The sequence below is a fragment of the Petaurus breviceps genome, unplaced genomic scaffold, assembly GCF_028583685.1.
Source record: "Petaurus breviceps papuanus isolate PSGF00001 unplaced genomic scaffold, PetGlider_PUasm1.0 91133, whole genome shotgun sequence".
Classification (NCBI taxonomy): Eukaryota; Metazoa; Chordata; class Mammalia; order Diprotodontia; family Petauridae; genus Petaurus; species Petaurus breviceps.
In genome coordinates, this window is record NW_027187419.1 from 43,285,996 (window position 1) to 43,303,571 (window position 17,576).

General features: G+C 39.7%; 1 protein-coding gene and 1 long non-coding RNA gene across 8 annotated transcripts in view; one reads left to right on the top strand and one right to left on the bottom strand.

Annotated features, from left to right (window-relative positions):
• The window catches only part of LOC138154881 (uncharacterized), a 335,411-nt gene that overhangs the window by 254,234 nt on the left and 63,601 nt on the right, over positions 1 to 17,576 (top strand). The window lies entirely within an intron of this gene.
• The window catches only part of ARHGAP32 (Rho GTPase activating protein 32), a 423,257-nt gene continuing 416,126 nt past the window's right edge, over positions 10,446 to 17,576 (bottom strand). For all 7 annotated transcript variants that reach the window (XM_069079883.1, XM_069079882.1, XM_069079885.1 and 4 more), the window contains one exon: positions 10,446 to 16,712. In XM_069079883.1, coding sequence (XP_068935984.1) covers positions 14,457 to 16,712 — 2,256 coding nt within the window. In that variant the 3' untranslated portion in view covers positions 10,446 to 14,456. The remainder of the gene's footprint in view (positions 16,713 to 17,576) is intronic.

The following is a 17,576-nucleotide window of genomic DNA, read 5'->3' on the forward strand; positions in this document are numbered from 1 at the left end:
CTCCCCACCACACACACACACACACACACACACACACACACACACACACACACACACACACACACACACACACACACACACACACACACACACACACACACACACACTCTCTCTCTCTCTCTCTCTCTCTCTCTCTCTCTCTCTCTCTCTCTCTCTCTCTCTCTCTCTCTCTCTCTCTCTCCCTCTCTCTCCTCCACAATGCTTCCCACATTCCTGCTAGAACACACAATTTCTCTGCTGAGGAAGGCATAAAAGAGAAATGCCTCCAGGAAACAACTTTCACTGGCAGGGAATGGATTTCACCAAATGCTTATAGAAATTGTATTATTCCCCTTAGTTGCACCCCAAAAGGAGTGACTGAAATGATCAAAGTGCAGCTTTAAGGGAGAAACCAAGTATCAATTGGTATTGACAACAAAAGTCCTAGGTTGAACTGGAGAAATATTTCCAGTGAACGATTTCAATGCACATTTGAGACATTGACCACACTCACAAGGTGGCATGACATTTCTTCTTTTCTCATCTGTGAGATTCCATGACTCGGTCCAGATTCTGTCATGAAACAAGTCTAATAAAAAGGACCTCCAAGACTCCTAAATGTTGTCCAAAACCTCCAAATGGAAGACCCCATTTCCTCAAAATAGTAAATGTGCCAACCAAAGGCATTCTCACAGCTGATGCTCATTTCTTCAGTAAGATTGATACATCCAATACAATGGGTTCCCATATAGCTGATCAGGGGAGAATGCAGCACTGTTAAGGCTCCACTTAGGAGAAGTGCCATAGATGTTCCAGGACAGTTCATGGAAGATTGGGGGTAGTCTCCTTCCTGGCATGCCTGATAAAATGATTCTTCCCTCCTTCACTTCAGTTCATGCCCAGATATCCCCTACCTCTTGTCCTCCATGCTGACTCAATATGGTTTAAGAAGTCACTGTGAGACTGGGACACTTGCTTTTCCTACTGAGAGATCAGGCTTCCAGAGTTGAATTTGGGCAAACCAGAAGGATTGATAAAGAACAGGGATGGGCACAGGTCATCAACCTCTGTGTCTCAGCAGAACAATTCCTTAAAAAAAGATCATAGATTTAGAGCTAGAGGAACCCTGGAGGTCATTTGGTCCAATCTCATCATTGTACTAACCTCTCAGAGAGCTTGAGACTTGCCCAAGTGTCACATAGGGAGTAAGTGGCAAAGGTACATGTGACTGAATGATACTGTCAGAAGTGACTTTAAAGGCACTCCAGGGAAATCTAGAGTACTTGGAAAGAAGCTGAAGACATTGGATGTACAGGGCTTTTTGTCACTGCTGCACTTTGAGGATAGAGGTTTCACAAGAGAAAGGTTGATTTGAGAAGTGGACAGAGAACTAAGGACATATGTATCTGAGTGGAATTTGGACCTCTAGACCATGACTTAAAATAGAGGCTCTTGATCAGGGATAGATTGGCAAAGGTATACTTGCCTGAAATCTTAAAAATCTGAAGGGTGTTTCAAACTGAGAAGTGAGAGAGAGGGGAAAAACTGCCAGAAACCATAGAGAGGAGTAGCTACAAGACAGGAAGAGATATAGAGAAGTCCAGTAACTCATAGGTGACATCTCTAAGAAAGGAATCATGAATAAATATCTACATACAAATGCACAAAATATCTGTATTTTTATACTTTTTTTTAAAAAAAGAATAGATTTCAAAGGGTTCAAAGAGAGGAATAAATAAGATACCATGAATTAATATTCTGTAGGGGAAGTCATCTGAGGAGGGTTGGAAGCTATGAAGTATGAAATTTAGAAAACAGAGAAATAGTTCTGATGAAGAAAATAATAGTAATAAGCTAACATTTATATTAACACTTTAATGTTTGCAAAAGTTTATATGTCATTTCATTTGATCCTCATAACAGCCTGCAGGGTAGATGCTCTCATTATTCCTATTTTACAAATAAGGAAATTGAGGCTAAGTTAGATGACTTACTTACCCAGGCTTACACAGCTAAGAAAGTGAGGCAGGATTCAAACTGGGGCATTCCTGGCGCTTAAGTCCAAACTCCAAATCTAGGACTCTAACAGAATATAGTTAAAGTCAATGGTGTCAAACACCCAGTCAGTCACTGTGTGTGACCCACAACACTCCCAAGTGTTACTGGAACAGATTAAAATGTAATTGGAGAATATTTAGTACAATAAATAAAAATACAATAAAACATCAATAATATTCCATTTTAAAACTAAGTCAACATGTGACCCATAGAGATCTTTCTGTATAGTTTAGTGGCTACTGTTGCTATTTGAATTTGACAGCACTGGTCCAAATAGACCAATTTGGATGCTCAGGGAACTTATCAACCAACTTAGACTTTAAGAAGACAAAAAAATAGAAAAAAGGGCAGTTAGTGGAGGGTGAATACAAAAATGACTTTACATCCAGAGCTACTAAAGACCCAGAAAAGCGAGTTCTTGCTACTTTGACACTGTAAATTGCTTCAGCATTAGAATCTGATATGATTTTATGAGTGGAAATTATCTTAAAGAAAGAGGTATTACTGTCTGCTTTGCTACTGCATCCAAAGGACCAGTCAGTCGACTAGCCTATGTTCCTCTTTTGCGCAAAGGGGAGAAAAAAAAAAAACACAGTCCCTGCCCCCATAAGAGCTTACCATCTAATGGAGGAGCTCAGTCTTACAGACCATGGGCTCTTTCCATCTACCTGAAACTTAGGCTTTCCATATATTGTCTCCCCCATTAGAATGTGATCTCCATGAGAACAGAGACCATCTTACTCTTCTATTTGTAGACCCACAGTGCTTTGCATATACTAAGTGCTTAATAAATGCTTTCATCCACCCCCTTATCCTATAGCATAGGTTTGACCATGACACACCCATTCAGTAAGCTCCAATGGTTCTCTGTAGCTTCCAGAATCAAATATAAAATCTTATGTTTGGCTGTTAACTCTTCATAACCCGACCTCTTCTTACCTTTCCAGTTTCCTTCTAGGTACTTGACAATCCAGTAACTGGGCTTCTTGCTTTCCCTTACACAGGACATTCCATCTCTCAGTTCTGTGCACTATCTCTGGCTGTCTCTAATGGCTGGAATTCTTTCCTTCCTCACTTCTGCTTCCTGGTTTCCCTGACTTTATTGAAATCCTAACTAAAATTCCTTTTTCTGTGGAAAAACCTTTCCCAGACTTCCTTATAGTTGGTGCCTTATCTTGTTTGTATGTCCTTGTTTGAATGTTATCTATAGCCTGCCCCCTTCTCATTAGATTGTAAGTTCCTTGTGGGCAAGGATTGTTTTTACCTTTCTTAGAATCTATAGCACTTAGCACCCATCACTACCTTGCTCTCTGTAGATGCAAATCAGTCATTTAACATCAATAATAAATCTAATAATGACCTGTGCAGGATGAATACAGGTACTTGCAATACTGAAATCGGTGAGTCAGACTGATAGAAAAAAATCCCTTTACATTCAATCAGATAAGTTCAAGCAAAATAGGGGAGGCTGGACTCATAGGCTCATAAATTCATAGATTTAAAGCTGGAGCTTATGGAGCGGCAAGGTGGCGCAGTAAATAGAGCACAGGCCCTGGAGTCAGGAGATCCTGAGTTCAAATCCTGCCTCAGACACTTAACACATAAACTAGCTCTGTGACCTTGGGCAAGTCACTTAACCCCAATTGCCCTCCAAAAAGCAAAAAAACCAAATAAAGCTGGAGCTTAGATGACCTTAAAGGTCATCAAGTCCAATTCCTTCACTTCACAGATGTAAAAAACAAAGCCAGAGGTGAAGGTCAGACTTGTTAAAGATCACAAAAGTAGTAAATGACAGGATTCAACTTCAAATCCATTGTTCTTTCCACTGCACCATGATGCCTCTTCTGGATTGAGAGTCTTACCAATCAATCAATAAACATTTATTAAAAGCTTGCTATGGTTCAAGCCCTATACTGGGTGGAACTTATGTTTTATTAGCAGACACCACATGTGTGTATCACACATATACATATATATCTATATATCAACACAGACAAATTCCAAATTGCTGCCATCCTTTAAGTTCTTCCTTGGATTACACTGAAATAATAATTTCATTTCTTTGCAGTGCTTCAAGGGAAATTATCTTTTTGAAAAGTTTCCATGGGGTTTTTGACCTGCCCAGCTTTCCTTTTCTGAGCATGGTTAAATTTAGATCAAGTATCTCTTCCCAAATGGGGCCTCTTAGGCTTCTCACAGGTGATAGTGCTTCCCATGAAATGTTTTATGTTTTGGGTTTTTTGACTTGTTATTTTCCTTAGATTTTATATGAATTATAAAAGGGAATGTATTTGCTAGAAGAATCTTTTGATTGCCACAAAACATTTTTATCAAAGGAACTCAAGTATCATAGATAATTAGTTTGACACACAGTATTCTTCAATCTAAGAGAAATAGGCAATTTTTTTTTCATATAGTGTACCTGTAGGCTAAATGCACCACACCTGTTTATCACATCTGCAGGTGATGGAAACTGAAAGATTATAGAATAGATCATGAGACATGCTGATGAGGTCACTCTATAGAAGCCAAAAATCAACCTCAAATATGTCGTCCAAGAGAATTACTCAATTCCTGTTCAGTTTGTTTTCTCTTAAGACCTCTTAGAATCCCTATTTCCCCTCTGAGCACAGCTCAGAGAAGCTCCTACAAGAGGCCTTTCCTGACCCACCACCTCTCCCCCACTTACTGGATGCTTCCCTTTAAAATGATTTTATATGACTTCTTAGATACTTTGTATTTCTTCATCTCTATGCAAATTGTATCTTCTTGATAGCATATGATCTAAAGGGCAGATAGTCTTGAGACTTTGGCACTGCCTTTCATATATGGTTGATGCTTTATAAATGTGCACTCAATTGAAGGAAAAAATACTTTTCAGACTGGAAAGAATAGAATAATTGATTAACAGGGATTGTGGAACCCAACCATTCTCAGGGATCAGCTCCCTGGCTGCCTCCTCCATGAAGCCTTTTTGAAAATTCCCTTACCTGCTAGTGTTTCCCCTTTAATAAAAACTACATTGAATTTACTAGTATACATTTTTTAAAATTTTATTTACTAGTATACATTTTTGTGCCTTTATGCATGCATGTTATTTCCCCAGCAGGATGAAAATTCCTTGAAGGCAGGTACTTTTATGTCTAGCAATCCCAGAACTTAGCCAATGCCTTGCATTAATCATACATACTTCTTGCTTGATGGATTAATTGGAGTCAAGTGAAGGGTTGTAAAACATTCAAGGACCCTCCGTGAATTCAAGTCACCTGGCCCAGATGGACTGTGTCCCAGGATGTGGAAAGGAATTTCAGATGTGATTGTTGACACCCTGGCAGTGATATTGGAGGAATTATGCAGAAATGTAAGCAATAATCAGCAAGAGGAACAAGGTGGGTTTTTTGATTTAAAATCCAATGAGCTTGGCATCAATTCCTAGCAAATTCTAGAATGCATTAGTAAAGGAATGGTTTGTGAGCATTTAAGGGAAGTGGTGATCACTACAGGACAGGATTGTAGTGCTCTAGACTGACTTCATTAAGAGTGAGTCAGGCCAGTCCGATGTTATTTCCTTTTTCCCCTCTTAGTTTTGACTAGTATACCAGGCAAATCTACAAGTATAATAAATCTGGTTCTCAGAAAGGTATTGACTGGATATGTAAAAATGTCCACATGAACAACACGAAGAGATATGTATTATCAGTAAAATAAAACAGGGCTGAGATTGACTCAGCCAAAAGAATGCTCATTATCCAATTAACAACGTCTCAAGCTAAAATCTCACAGGCCTCACTTGAACCTGCTTCATTCTGTGTTGTCATTAGTGATTGGGTGGGAGGTATAGATGGCATTTTATTTGTTTATTTTTTTGCTTTTTGGAGGGGGGAAGCCTGGGCAATTGGGGTTAAGCGACTTGCCTGAGGTCACGTGGCTAGTAAGTGTTAAGTGTCTGAGGCTGGATTTGAGCTCAGGTCCTCCTGACTCCAGGACCAGTGCTCTGTTCACTGTGCCACCTAGCTGCCCCAATAGATGGCATTTCTATCAAATTTACAGATGACACAATACTTGAAGGAATTTATGCAAATTATGAATGTATGTTTGTGTATGTATACTTCCACGTATTATATAACTGTATTGATGTTGTCACTTTGTTGACCCCACTTGCAATTTTCTTGGCAAAAATACTGGAGTGGTTTTGCCATTTCCTTCTCCAGCTCATTTTATAGATGAGGAAACTGAGGCAAACAGGGTTAAGTGACTTGCCTAAGGGCACACAGCTAGTAAGTGTCTGAGGTCAGATTTGAACTCAGGAAGATGAGTATTCATGATTCCAGGCCCAGCATTCTATCTATTGTGCCACCTAGCTTCGCATGTATATACATATCTAGGTAAATGAGATGGTTGAAATTAGCAAGATCAAACATACTTATTCCTAGGTATTTCTGTAAATACAGTCAAAGAATTAGCAGCAGTGGCAAAGTTTATGTGGCAGGAGGGAACGGAAGGGGAAAAGACTGGCACAGGAACATCTTCAGCGGGTGCCAGGCGACATTCTTTATTACTTACACTTGGCCCCTCACTGCTCCCAAACAGATCTCTGTTGTGTGGCTATGCCACGGGTGAGACACCATCTCAATCTGAATTACCATATTCTTTACTATCCTCTAGCAACCAGACTGGGGTTCTGTGTTCCATCCCCCCACCCACAGTAGCACACAACACAAAGGGACAAAAAATTTCAAAGTGGATTAAGAATCAACTTGCACAACTAGAAGTTGGGAAAGCTGTGTCTAGAAATTGGTTCATGTGAAAAGACGGGATTTTCAGGGGTGTACTGGAGCCAGCTCAAATAAGCTCTGGAGAGCCGTGATTGTTTTATACCTTAGAAATCCTGAAATGCCATCAACTGGGGCTTAAATTTTTTTTTGTTGTTTAGACTTAAGAAGGTGATGGAGAAAATGTTAATAATGCAGATTAAACTAAAAGCATGTCATGTGCATATGATTTTTATTAAACACCAGCACACCTTTGGGTTTAGTTTATCATAAGTTCAATATGAGTCAGAAGTGTGACACATAAGCCAAAAAAGTTAGTCCAATATTAATCTGTCAAAAATATAGTGTTAGCATGAGGCAGGTTGACAGTCCTTTACCATGCCCTGGTCAGACCCCCTAAGGGGTATTTTAGAAAGTACACTGACCACCTGGAATGTGTCACCTAGAGCATGTTCAGAGAAGGAGGATCAGGATGTGGAAATACCTTAAAATCATCCCATGTAAGGATCTCTTTGAGCCACTGGTAATATTCAGTTCAGTGAAGACTTGGAGATAGTGTGATAGTTGACTTCCAGTATCGGAAGTAGCATGTGAAGGGACGTTAGACTTTTTTCACTTGGAGAAAAAAAAAAAAAAAAACTTGGACTATTATGTGGATATTATAGGAAGGTAGACTTTGTATAAACACAAGGACAAACTTGAGACAATTAGAAAACTTCTGAAAAGAGAATCAGATTGCTTTGGGAGTGATGAATTTTCTATTACCAAGCTGGATGGTGCTGAACAAGTTCAGTCAATCAACAAGCATTTATTAAGTGCATATTATATGATATGTACTCTTGACATGATTTTTCTTTGGGTAAGGGGTGAACTATATGAACTCTGAGATCCTTTCCAATCTGCTTTTATGATTCCATATTTCTATGGTAAACAGAGATTTCTATATAAAAATCTAACTTGGTTAAACTTTTTTTATAATATATCCATTTTTTTAAGACTATACATAGATTAAAAATAATAGCTATACTTCAGTGAATCTGTGATCTTGATGTAGAACTACCTCGGTTGGTACAGATCACAATTGATCCACACCTTCTCACCTTTTTTATTCCTGCTTCTGTCCTTCCATGAATATCCCATTGTGGATTCTTGTAGTACACAGCCAGGTTTTTTTTTCTTGGTCTTTAGCATTTCTGGATCAAATGAGATATTTGAAAAAGACACAATACCTGAATCATGGTAGGTACTTAACAAATGCCCCCATGAGCAAAACCCTCCTCTTTCCTCTGTGAAAACCTAGGTTTTTCCTATGTCCTATGTCTTCTTTGACTGGACCTGTGATTTCATCTGTGGAGATTCTTGGTAAGGAACTACTGGAAATCAGTCACTCTTAAAAGAACTGCCAGGGGACACTGAAAGATGACAGGATTTGCCCAGAGTCACAATATCAATTTGCATCAGTTATGACTTGAACCCAGGATCTTCCTGATGCTTCTCCTCTCCAACTACCATGTTACACAGTCACCTCTGTTAAACCTATTCCTCATAGTGAAAGGACTATTCTTAGAACACTGAATTCATGGTAAACTAAGGAGATTAGTGCTTAAGGGAGCTGGAGATCACTGCTTAAGGGAGCTGAAGATTGTTCACTTTTGAGAGTTAAAGCCAATAGATTGTGGAGACAAACTAGTTCAATATTCATTTATTAAGTACCTACTTTGTGCAAAGTGCTATGGCAGACCTTGGGATGTTATGAAAAGAAAGCTCCCCTTGATAATTTAATAGTACACTAATCCACAATTACAAATTAGAACAGAATATAAAATATAGGAAAAAGAGAAATTATGCAAGTTCCAAGGAGGAATGGAATACTTTTGGTCGTCCAATATGGTATAAAACATGAATGTTTCCACTCTACTTGACAAGTGCTTCCCACTCCCAACCCCCCTTTGCCTTCAGACTTCCAGTGATGGTTAATCATAGCCATACCCTTGTGAGGCAGCTCTCCTAATTCTAGAGCTCTTGAATGGCTAGGTGGTTTTTCTTTAGGTGAAGCCCAAATTTGCTTCCTTCTAGTTCTATTTTTGAGTAGAACATGTCATAAGGAAATAGAGAAAGTGCTGGCTGTCAGGTCCTGTCTGAAACCTTCTACTTGTGGGATCATGGGCAAGTCATATAACCTTGAATCTGCTCCTTCATCTTTAAAATGAGATAACTAGGTGGCAGGTTGTTCAGTCAGAAAGACTAGAGTTCAAATATCGCCTCAAATCTAGCTTTGTGACCCTGAGCAAGTTATTTAACCTCTACCTCAATGAGGCATCTGTAAAATGGAATAATAATGGCACATACCTCCTAGAGTTGTAGTGAGGCTCAAATGAGATATTTGTAAAGCACTTCGTGTAGTGCCTGGCACGTAGTAAACCCTCTATGTATGTCTTTCTTGTTTTTCTTAATGGACAATGACCTTTGAGATCTCTTCCAGCTCTAGATGCAATGATCTCTTACATTTAATCCCCCTTTGAGATGATGGCTTTTAAAGCAGTTGGAGATGGGTGATTGAGGTGTTATCACTTACAAGAAGGTTCATCTGATTTTTGAAATAGTTATAGATTAGAAGTGGAAAATTAGGGGCAACAGCAGGCAGGGACACTAATTAGAAGTGTCAGCTGATAGCAAAGGAAATTGGGGGCTTTATAGGTGGGTGAATCATAGAGTACGTTGTCCGAGGCCATTCAATGTAGCAGCAAACCTCTCTACCTCTATGACATACGAGGCACTTTGAACAGACAGGCCACTGTGATACTGTATTATATTTCCTGAGACTCCCTATATTCAAAGCTTCTAAGAGCTGGGCCAGTTCAAAGGCAGTTTGGATTTGCATGAGACTTGCAAAATCTGAAAGGTGTGTCCAGGCTGAGAACTTCCAAAGCAACTTACTCACCATAGGAAAGAAGTGTCTATTCTGAGGGAAATTTAGCATTGGGAGGAATAATACTGAGTATGTGGTGTAGGAAGAAGTAATACTAGCTGAAGTAAGGACATGCTTAGGCTTGACAGAAATAAGGCTGGGGCCCAGTGAAGTTTCATTAGTCATAATGAACTAGGCATTTTGCCACTAGGGGTTGAACTCACAGCACCTTTACAGGCACTCATATCCCAAATAACTTTTGGGATGTTTGGGTTGGAACCCTAAATGACTCATTACAAGACCACATCCCTCATGAGACTATGAGTTCCTTTGGGGTACACTCCAGAAACCTGGACTAACAGAATTTCTAAGGCCCTCTTTGGAGCAACTGGAGCACAGAACCCCCAAACATTCAATCAACTAGAAAATCCCAAGACTGGAAGCCATACCAATTCAAGCAAAGACTCTCTGAGATAGTTGTAGAATTCCTAAGTCCACTCTAAAATCCCAGCAGGGTTCAAGAAGCCTCAGGAATTATGAAGTTACCCCAGTATTTGGGCTTAAGGGTAAAGATGGTGGCTAAAGTCACACAATTTAAAACGCTCAACTGGGTAATTTAACACATTTCTTTCTAGCCCCCAAAGTCCTTATCTAACTTCAGTTCCTCCCAGCGCATTTTTCCTGTCTTTTAACGTTTAGAGAAATAAACACACATAGACACAAAGATGTCTGTTTTAACCTGAATTATTTCTGTTGACTTGTATATTTGAATTGACCTCAGTGGGACATTTGATTTAAACCACAAGACATCTCAATCTGGATTTTCCCATAACAGTACAAAAACCCCTCCCCCAAACCAAAACCAGAACCCCACGTCAGCCTTATACAAGGTTGGAAGAAAATGGTAATCTAAATATTTACATATGGGGCAAAGAATAAGCCACAAAATTATTTACAAAAAATACATGAGCTTCTCAGCATATATATTTTACACCAGTTCACAAAAATATTAAAACATAAAAATAAGACATTATATAAATTAAAGTTAAAAGAACTCAGAAGTGTGATTCAGAACTTTCTAGGACACTTTTATCATGCGGGTCATGGTTGAAGAATTAAGTTTTCTACTGTATAACATAAACTGCAAAACAACCTTATCTCATTCTTTGACCATAAAAATACAAACCAGCTATTGGGGGAGAGAGGGTTTCTTTCCCTCCCCCATGCCCACCTTATGCACTGGCATTTTCATGCACACAGTTAAAATTTATCATACCTGACACTCCTGTAGCACTCAGGACTAAAAATCACATGCCTCTAATCCTTTCTGAAATAATTTTCAAACATTCTTTTACTTTCACTATTATTTCCTTACACGTGTTTCTGAGACAAAGCTTTGCCAACATACTAATGGGATGAGCAATAGATAGGGGTGGGCATACAGAAGGATGCAAAGGGTGGATCTACTTGTTCCTTCTGTAACGAAAGGGGAATGATGCATTTTAAGCTGGCTAAACTATACCAAACTGCCACCCAAAAGATGAAATATCTTGCTCTTTCTTCCCCACCCTTTCAAGTCATACAAAGTGTTCCCTCTTCAAAGAAGCACATTTTCTGTTATCTGTGTATTTCCAACCTGACCCTAACTTTTTTCACAAAATATTTTGCTTTTATAGGAAATATGGAGGGATAAGGGGAGAGATGCGTGGAGCATTCTCAGGACAATCTCAGGGAACTTGCATGTTTAAAAGGAAACCAAACACAAGATGAAATTAGGCTCAGATGAAAGGAACTAAAAACAAAATGGCACCTTTGAGACTGTTTGAAAATTCTGCACAGTCTGAGAAAATGTTAGCCAAATCAAATGGAGTAGACCACAAATTTAGCCAAAAGGATAAAATACTAGCAATTTAGTAAAAGAATAAAACAACTAGATGATGGGTTCAATGCATAAGGCAGCTCCATTTTTGTCGATGACGATGCCCCATGTCAAAATTAAAAATATAAACTTCAATGCCATTTCTAGGTTTGTGAAGTCACACTCATGGTGACTTATGCTGAGGTAAACTTGGCTCACAGTGATTTGCCATCCAATTTCTACCCCATAGTATTAACAAGAAAGAGACCATGCAAAGTTCTTCAAATAACTGAATACATAATTAAGGCTGTGTCTGCATTAGAGAAAACAACTGTAGACTCTGTCCAGAGTTCATAGTTTTGATCAATTTAATGTTACTTTGAGCCATTATCTTTATCAAGCTGTTTACCTGTGGACTTCTAGTTAGGAATTTCTCCAAGGAAAAACTTTAGCATTTTGTCTTTCCCAGCTTTATGACTCAGGGGTGAAAAATGTGCATACATAAAAAATAAGATTGATTAAGCAGGCTTTTTCTTCAATCATTTCCTCCAAGGGCATACAATTACTACTAATCATGCAAACCTACTTTGTAATAGTCCCCCTACCCCGCTCTTCCCTCCCCTCCAATCATCAAACTACTGATGAGCTATCAATTTGGTTTAGCCAATGAGTCAACTGAGTTGCTCTATTGATCTGATGATAGTCTAGGGATAGCCAGGGTTAAGAAATTCTTATCGCTGGAAACTGAAATCCAGCTGACTGTAGACACATCAAATACTTCAAGTCATGTGGGAGTATGCTATTAAATTTCTTATTGTTAGAATATACTTTGAGCATAGGGATTGTTTCATTCTTTGAATGTATATTCCCAGTACCTATTTGTGCCTGGGACATTGCTGGTGCTTAATAAATGCTTATTGATTATCATGAAGGGAATGATTTTTTTTCCCCCTCTACTAATTGGATCTGTGCATTTAGTTAAACTATATGAACTTCCACAGGCCAATTACGTGCAAAAAAAAAAAAATCAGTTGCTTCCCAATTTCTACTGTAGACACACCCCTAAATGAATATTTAGACCACTGCTGTTGAAGTAGCTATGACCAAAGCTGAGAGATCAAAAAAAAACTTTAGAGATGGTTGGTTACTAAAAAAAAAAAAAAAAAAAGGATTCTTTTATGACATGATAGTTAAATCTTCTGTTAATCACTGAAAATAGCAATGACGTGACATTCTAGATCAAAGATGAAATGATGTGAGCCCTAGTATTTGTGGTTTCACAGCAATGATAGCAGCATGATTTTAGCCTCATGAACACTTGTTTGCTTTTTCTTTTTTCACTGAAACTCACTCTGAGTTAAAAAAAAAAAAGTCAGAAAAATTCTCATCCACTAATTGAAAGAGATTCTCTGACTGTCTTCACCAAATTGAGCATTTTAAAGGTGTTAATGCCTAAAACTCAAGCATTAGTAAGTCTTGTATAATGAAATGTCAAACTATATTCTTTTAGAAATAGACAACTGCACTGGTAATCTGGTATAGCTGTGATGAGAGGGAATATAGAAAAAGAAAACTATTTCGCTGGAAAGAGCTGTCTTATTCCTACTGTAATAAGGAATTCACGTGAATTATTATAAAAACAAAGTCTCGGGTACTAAATATACATAACATTTCTACAGAGTTACAAAGTGATGTACCTGAAATGCTGGTGTGAATGACAATTACAATAAAAGTGATCACACTAAATACATAGTAAACGAAGAACATGTATTTACTCAGTACTTAACATGGTAACTGCACAGAGCTCCACTGAAGGATGATATGGTACAGTGTACTAAGTAGTTATTATAATAGCTTACATGTTCTCATAAATAACTGGTACCTACATTAAGAATTCCCAGGTAACCTGCACTCTGGTTTAGAAACAAAAAATTAACACAAAGCAAATTTGTAAATTAGGGTATGTTCTCTGTGTTTGTCCAAACCATACTGCTGTATTTTTCATGACAGTGGCATGAAATGTTTATACTAGAAATTATAATTTACCAAGTTCTTTTATAAAAACTCAATGGTAGTACGCACATTAAAAGAACTGACAGCTGATGTTAAATAAGACACAATAACAAAGAGGATTTTTTTTCTTCTTTCATTTAGAAGTTGCATTGTTATTCCAACGAAAAATCCTTTTTGCATTTTTGCATGGTTATTAATAGAACTGTGGAAAAAAAATAGCTTTCATGGGGTGCTGAGAATAATACATTTTTAAAACATTCTCAGGCTGACAGGACAAATAATTTCTCTTTTAAAACGCTTAAATTAATTTCTTAATAACTGTGTTTCCTAAATTTTCTGACTTTAATTTAGTACACCTGACTCCTTGATGAGAGAAGGTAATTAGGTGAGAATGACCTGATATTCTGGGAATGTCACTCAGTATTTACTGGGGGGAAGTTAAATAGGAACCCCAAACAGAAATAAAATCCTACCAGCAATTAATGTAGATTTCTCCATACTATGTATACTAAGTACCAAGAAAAAGAGACAATGTTAATTTTACTTAAAAGCAGCAGCAGTTCCCAATCTCATTCTAAATTTGCCTTCTCTGGTGAAATTTGGTCAATGACAAAATATCTTTGCTATATATTCAAAATGAAGCTCTCCACAATCATTCAGGCCTCCTTTAAATGACATTCACAACAGAGTCTGTGGATGGGGGATGTAGTGATAAGGAGAAAAGATGATAGTTTGTTTCCTTTTCTTATTGGGATATTTTGGTTTTTTTTTTTAATTTTTTGTGTATTTGTTAATCTTTTTGGTCATTGAAAAAATAAAACAGTCCACTGTCCAGCAGAGGCTGCTTTAACTCTATTGTTCCCAGGGCTCATTCTGCATGGATCTGTGTTTCAGGATTCTGCAAAGACAACTCTGTGGAAAGGAAAGCTCCTTGACCCAGAGCTGTGGCATATGTCCTATTTTGTGGATGGGGAAAGCCAGGAGGTATGAATGTACCCATTCCTCCTCCTCCTCCTCCAAAACCTCCCCGCTGGTGCTGAGGCATGGGGTGATAATCATCCAAATTCTCATACTGAGATAATACAGTCATATTGCTTTGGCGTTTGCCATGCGTTTGGTACTGGTACAGGAGACTGGGGTCCCTCTCCATGCTTTGTGTATGATGGAGTTTCAGACTGTGACTCCGCTCTGGCTTAGGTGGGGGAACAGACTGCACTGGATGCTCATCTTCCTTATAGCAGTCTCTTGAGAGTTTCTCTGGGGCAGGGGGCTGCCGAATACGCGGCCGCTCTAGGTCTTCAGAAGGCCTCACTTCTTTGTGGTTCAGTCTTAAAGTCTCCTGGCCTACTGTACTATACTTCCCTCCAGCAGGATGGTAGCTAACTGGTTCAGAAGTGTCTGGGATGCCTTTGGTCCCATAATCTAACTGGCCACTTCCCGGGGGATAAGGAGGCCCATTTTTTGATTCACATAACTGCCTATGGCTTACTTCCTGGTGTGCCCTGTGCTCAGAGGGATTGGAGCTCATGTCATGAATTTTTCTGTTCCTGAGGCTGCTTTGCTTCAGAGGGAGAGATGGTTTCTCTGACTGCCCATTGCCATAGCCACCATGGTAATGGGCTCTGTCTAACTCTGGCTCAGGATGCTTTTTATAGAAGCGGTCATCTCCCTCTGGGGTAACTGCCTTGGTGGGATATCTCCCTTCCTTCCCTTCTGCCACTGAAAGAAGTCCAGTTTTCCCAGGATCTGATTTGCTCCGTAGATGGATGACATAAATCCCACCCATGTCATCCTGCACAGCTGGGGTCATGTTGTCATACTGGGACATAACTGGCCCTTTAACTTTTTGCCGTGCACGGCTTTCCCGTCGGATGGACTGCATGCGGTATTTTTCCATGTCTTCCAGGTCCCATGAAGTGTACATGTGTTTCACATCAGCAGCTGAAGTCACATTGATAAGATTGTGTTCATTCCCAGAAAGGTAACCAACAATGTTGCCCTGGGGACGAGGGGGTAAACCAGGATAACGGTACAAATTCTTTCCCTGGAGCCTGGGATTGTAGAAACTAAAATCGCGGTTGGGCACACGATGCAATGGCCTCAACTGCACCGTGCTATAAGCATCCACATCATAGAAGGCCCCATCTGAACTGTAATAGGGACCGGAAGAACTGGAGTAAGGACTGTACCGGTAGTGAACTCTGCCATTCTCAAAGTAAGGCTGTAGCTGAGTGACATGGTAATCTGAACGGGCCTGTGAGGACTGATATGGCTTATATTGGTAAAGGGATCTTGGGCAATAGGATGGCTCATCATCTGGGGGTACTTCTGTCCGAGAAATGGGGACAGAACGGATCATAGAAGATGGAGGGGCGTGTAGGGACTGTACTCTGCGGATAGTGGGGTATGGAGGAATGTCTTCAGGATAACAAGCACTCCGAAGGGATGGGCTTACAGAGGACACATACTCAACCCGGCTGCATGGCTTGGAATGGTACCCAGATGAATTTTTCCCGGGGGGTATATATGTATTATAGCGGGGACCCATGCAACTTGGTGTCTCTGATCTGGAACCATAGACTTGGTGCTGCTCAGGTTTATGGTGGTGTGGGGGAACACTCTGTGGACGGTACTGACAGGCTGAAGCCAAGCCAAGATGCAAACAATTTTCTGCCCCAACAGAGTCAGTCGTGATATCAGGCCTCATATAAGAAGGGTAAGTTGTTTTCTGAGAGACATGCTTAGGCTGAGGGACAGGTGGTGGTGGAGGCAAAGCATCATCCATGGAAGCTGATGAAGCGATGATGAAGGAATGGTAATTTGAAGTGCTGGCTGCATCTGTATTACTGGAGTGTATGGCCGTAGCAATCTTACTATCCAGCGTCCTTGTAGGTGGGACTGGCAGGGTGAAGCCTTGGGAGGAGTGCACAGGAACAGACCCAGAACGCAGGTGGAGAGGGGGAGCCCTTGTACCCTCCCAGACCTTTTCGGGAAGGCCTGGTGGGACAGCAGCAGCATAGGTGGCACATCGAGTGGTTGTACTGCCTTCACAGGTAAAGATGGAAGATGATTCTCCTCCTCTGGGCTCAGCTGGCTTCTCTGGAGCTGAAGGTACTCCACGAACCTATTAAGAGAGAAGAAATATGTTTTCTACTTTGGGTTTTTTTACTCCTTTCTATGGGCCAAGATATAGAGTCAAACAATTCCATATTCACCTGAACTACTTCACTAGTAGCCCTAGATAAACAAAGTAGACTTTTCTGCAGTTGGGAAAAAGGAAGATCTGCTGCTGCTTTTGTTTTAAGAGTGCTATTATTTTTTCACTTTTAGAATTACTTTAGCCTTGCTGATTTCCCACTGTAAATATATATTCCTACTCTATTACTAATTAATGTACAGTACATTTATCTTAAGTATCCTGAACACCAAGAACTTTCTGTCAGATATAATGTAGTCAAACTATCAGGAGAAACTTGTGAATGGTGGCTGACCACTCTGTATTCTGGACTAGTTCATGGGAAGAAAAAATAAGTAGCTTCTCTAAGGTGAAGTCTAAGTCAATGGCAGAACTCTCCTCTACCCTTACAGTTGCTTCATTCTGGTCTCAGAAGGCAGATCTAGCCATGTGGCCAGTATGGTAAGTCATCGATGGCAATTTTAGAAATAGCACCTTCCTCTGTGAACCAGAAACCTAGGTCCTTTTTGCTCACATTCATAGGATCACAGGATCACAGAACTATAAAAGTAACTGTTAAGGTCATCTGGTCCAATCCTCTTGTTTTACAGAAAAGGAAACTGAGGCCCAGAGAGGTGAAGTGTCTTGTCCATGGACATACGTGCAGTAAGTAGTTGAAGTAGGACCTGAACTCAAGGTCTTCCAACTCTGATCCCATCACTCTTCCACTGTACCACAAGGCCTTTCCCTACTGACTGTAAGAAACCTAGAGTGCTTAGGATAAAAGATAACCTAGATTTTAACTTTAGTACC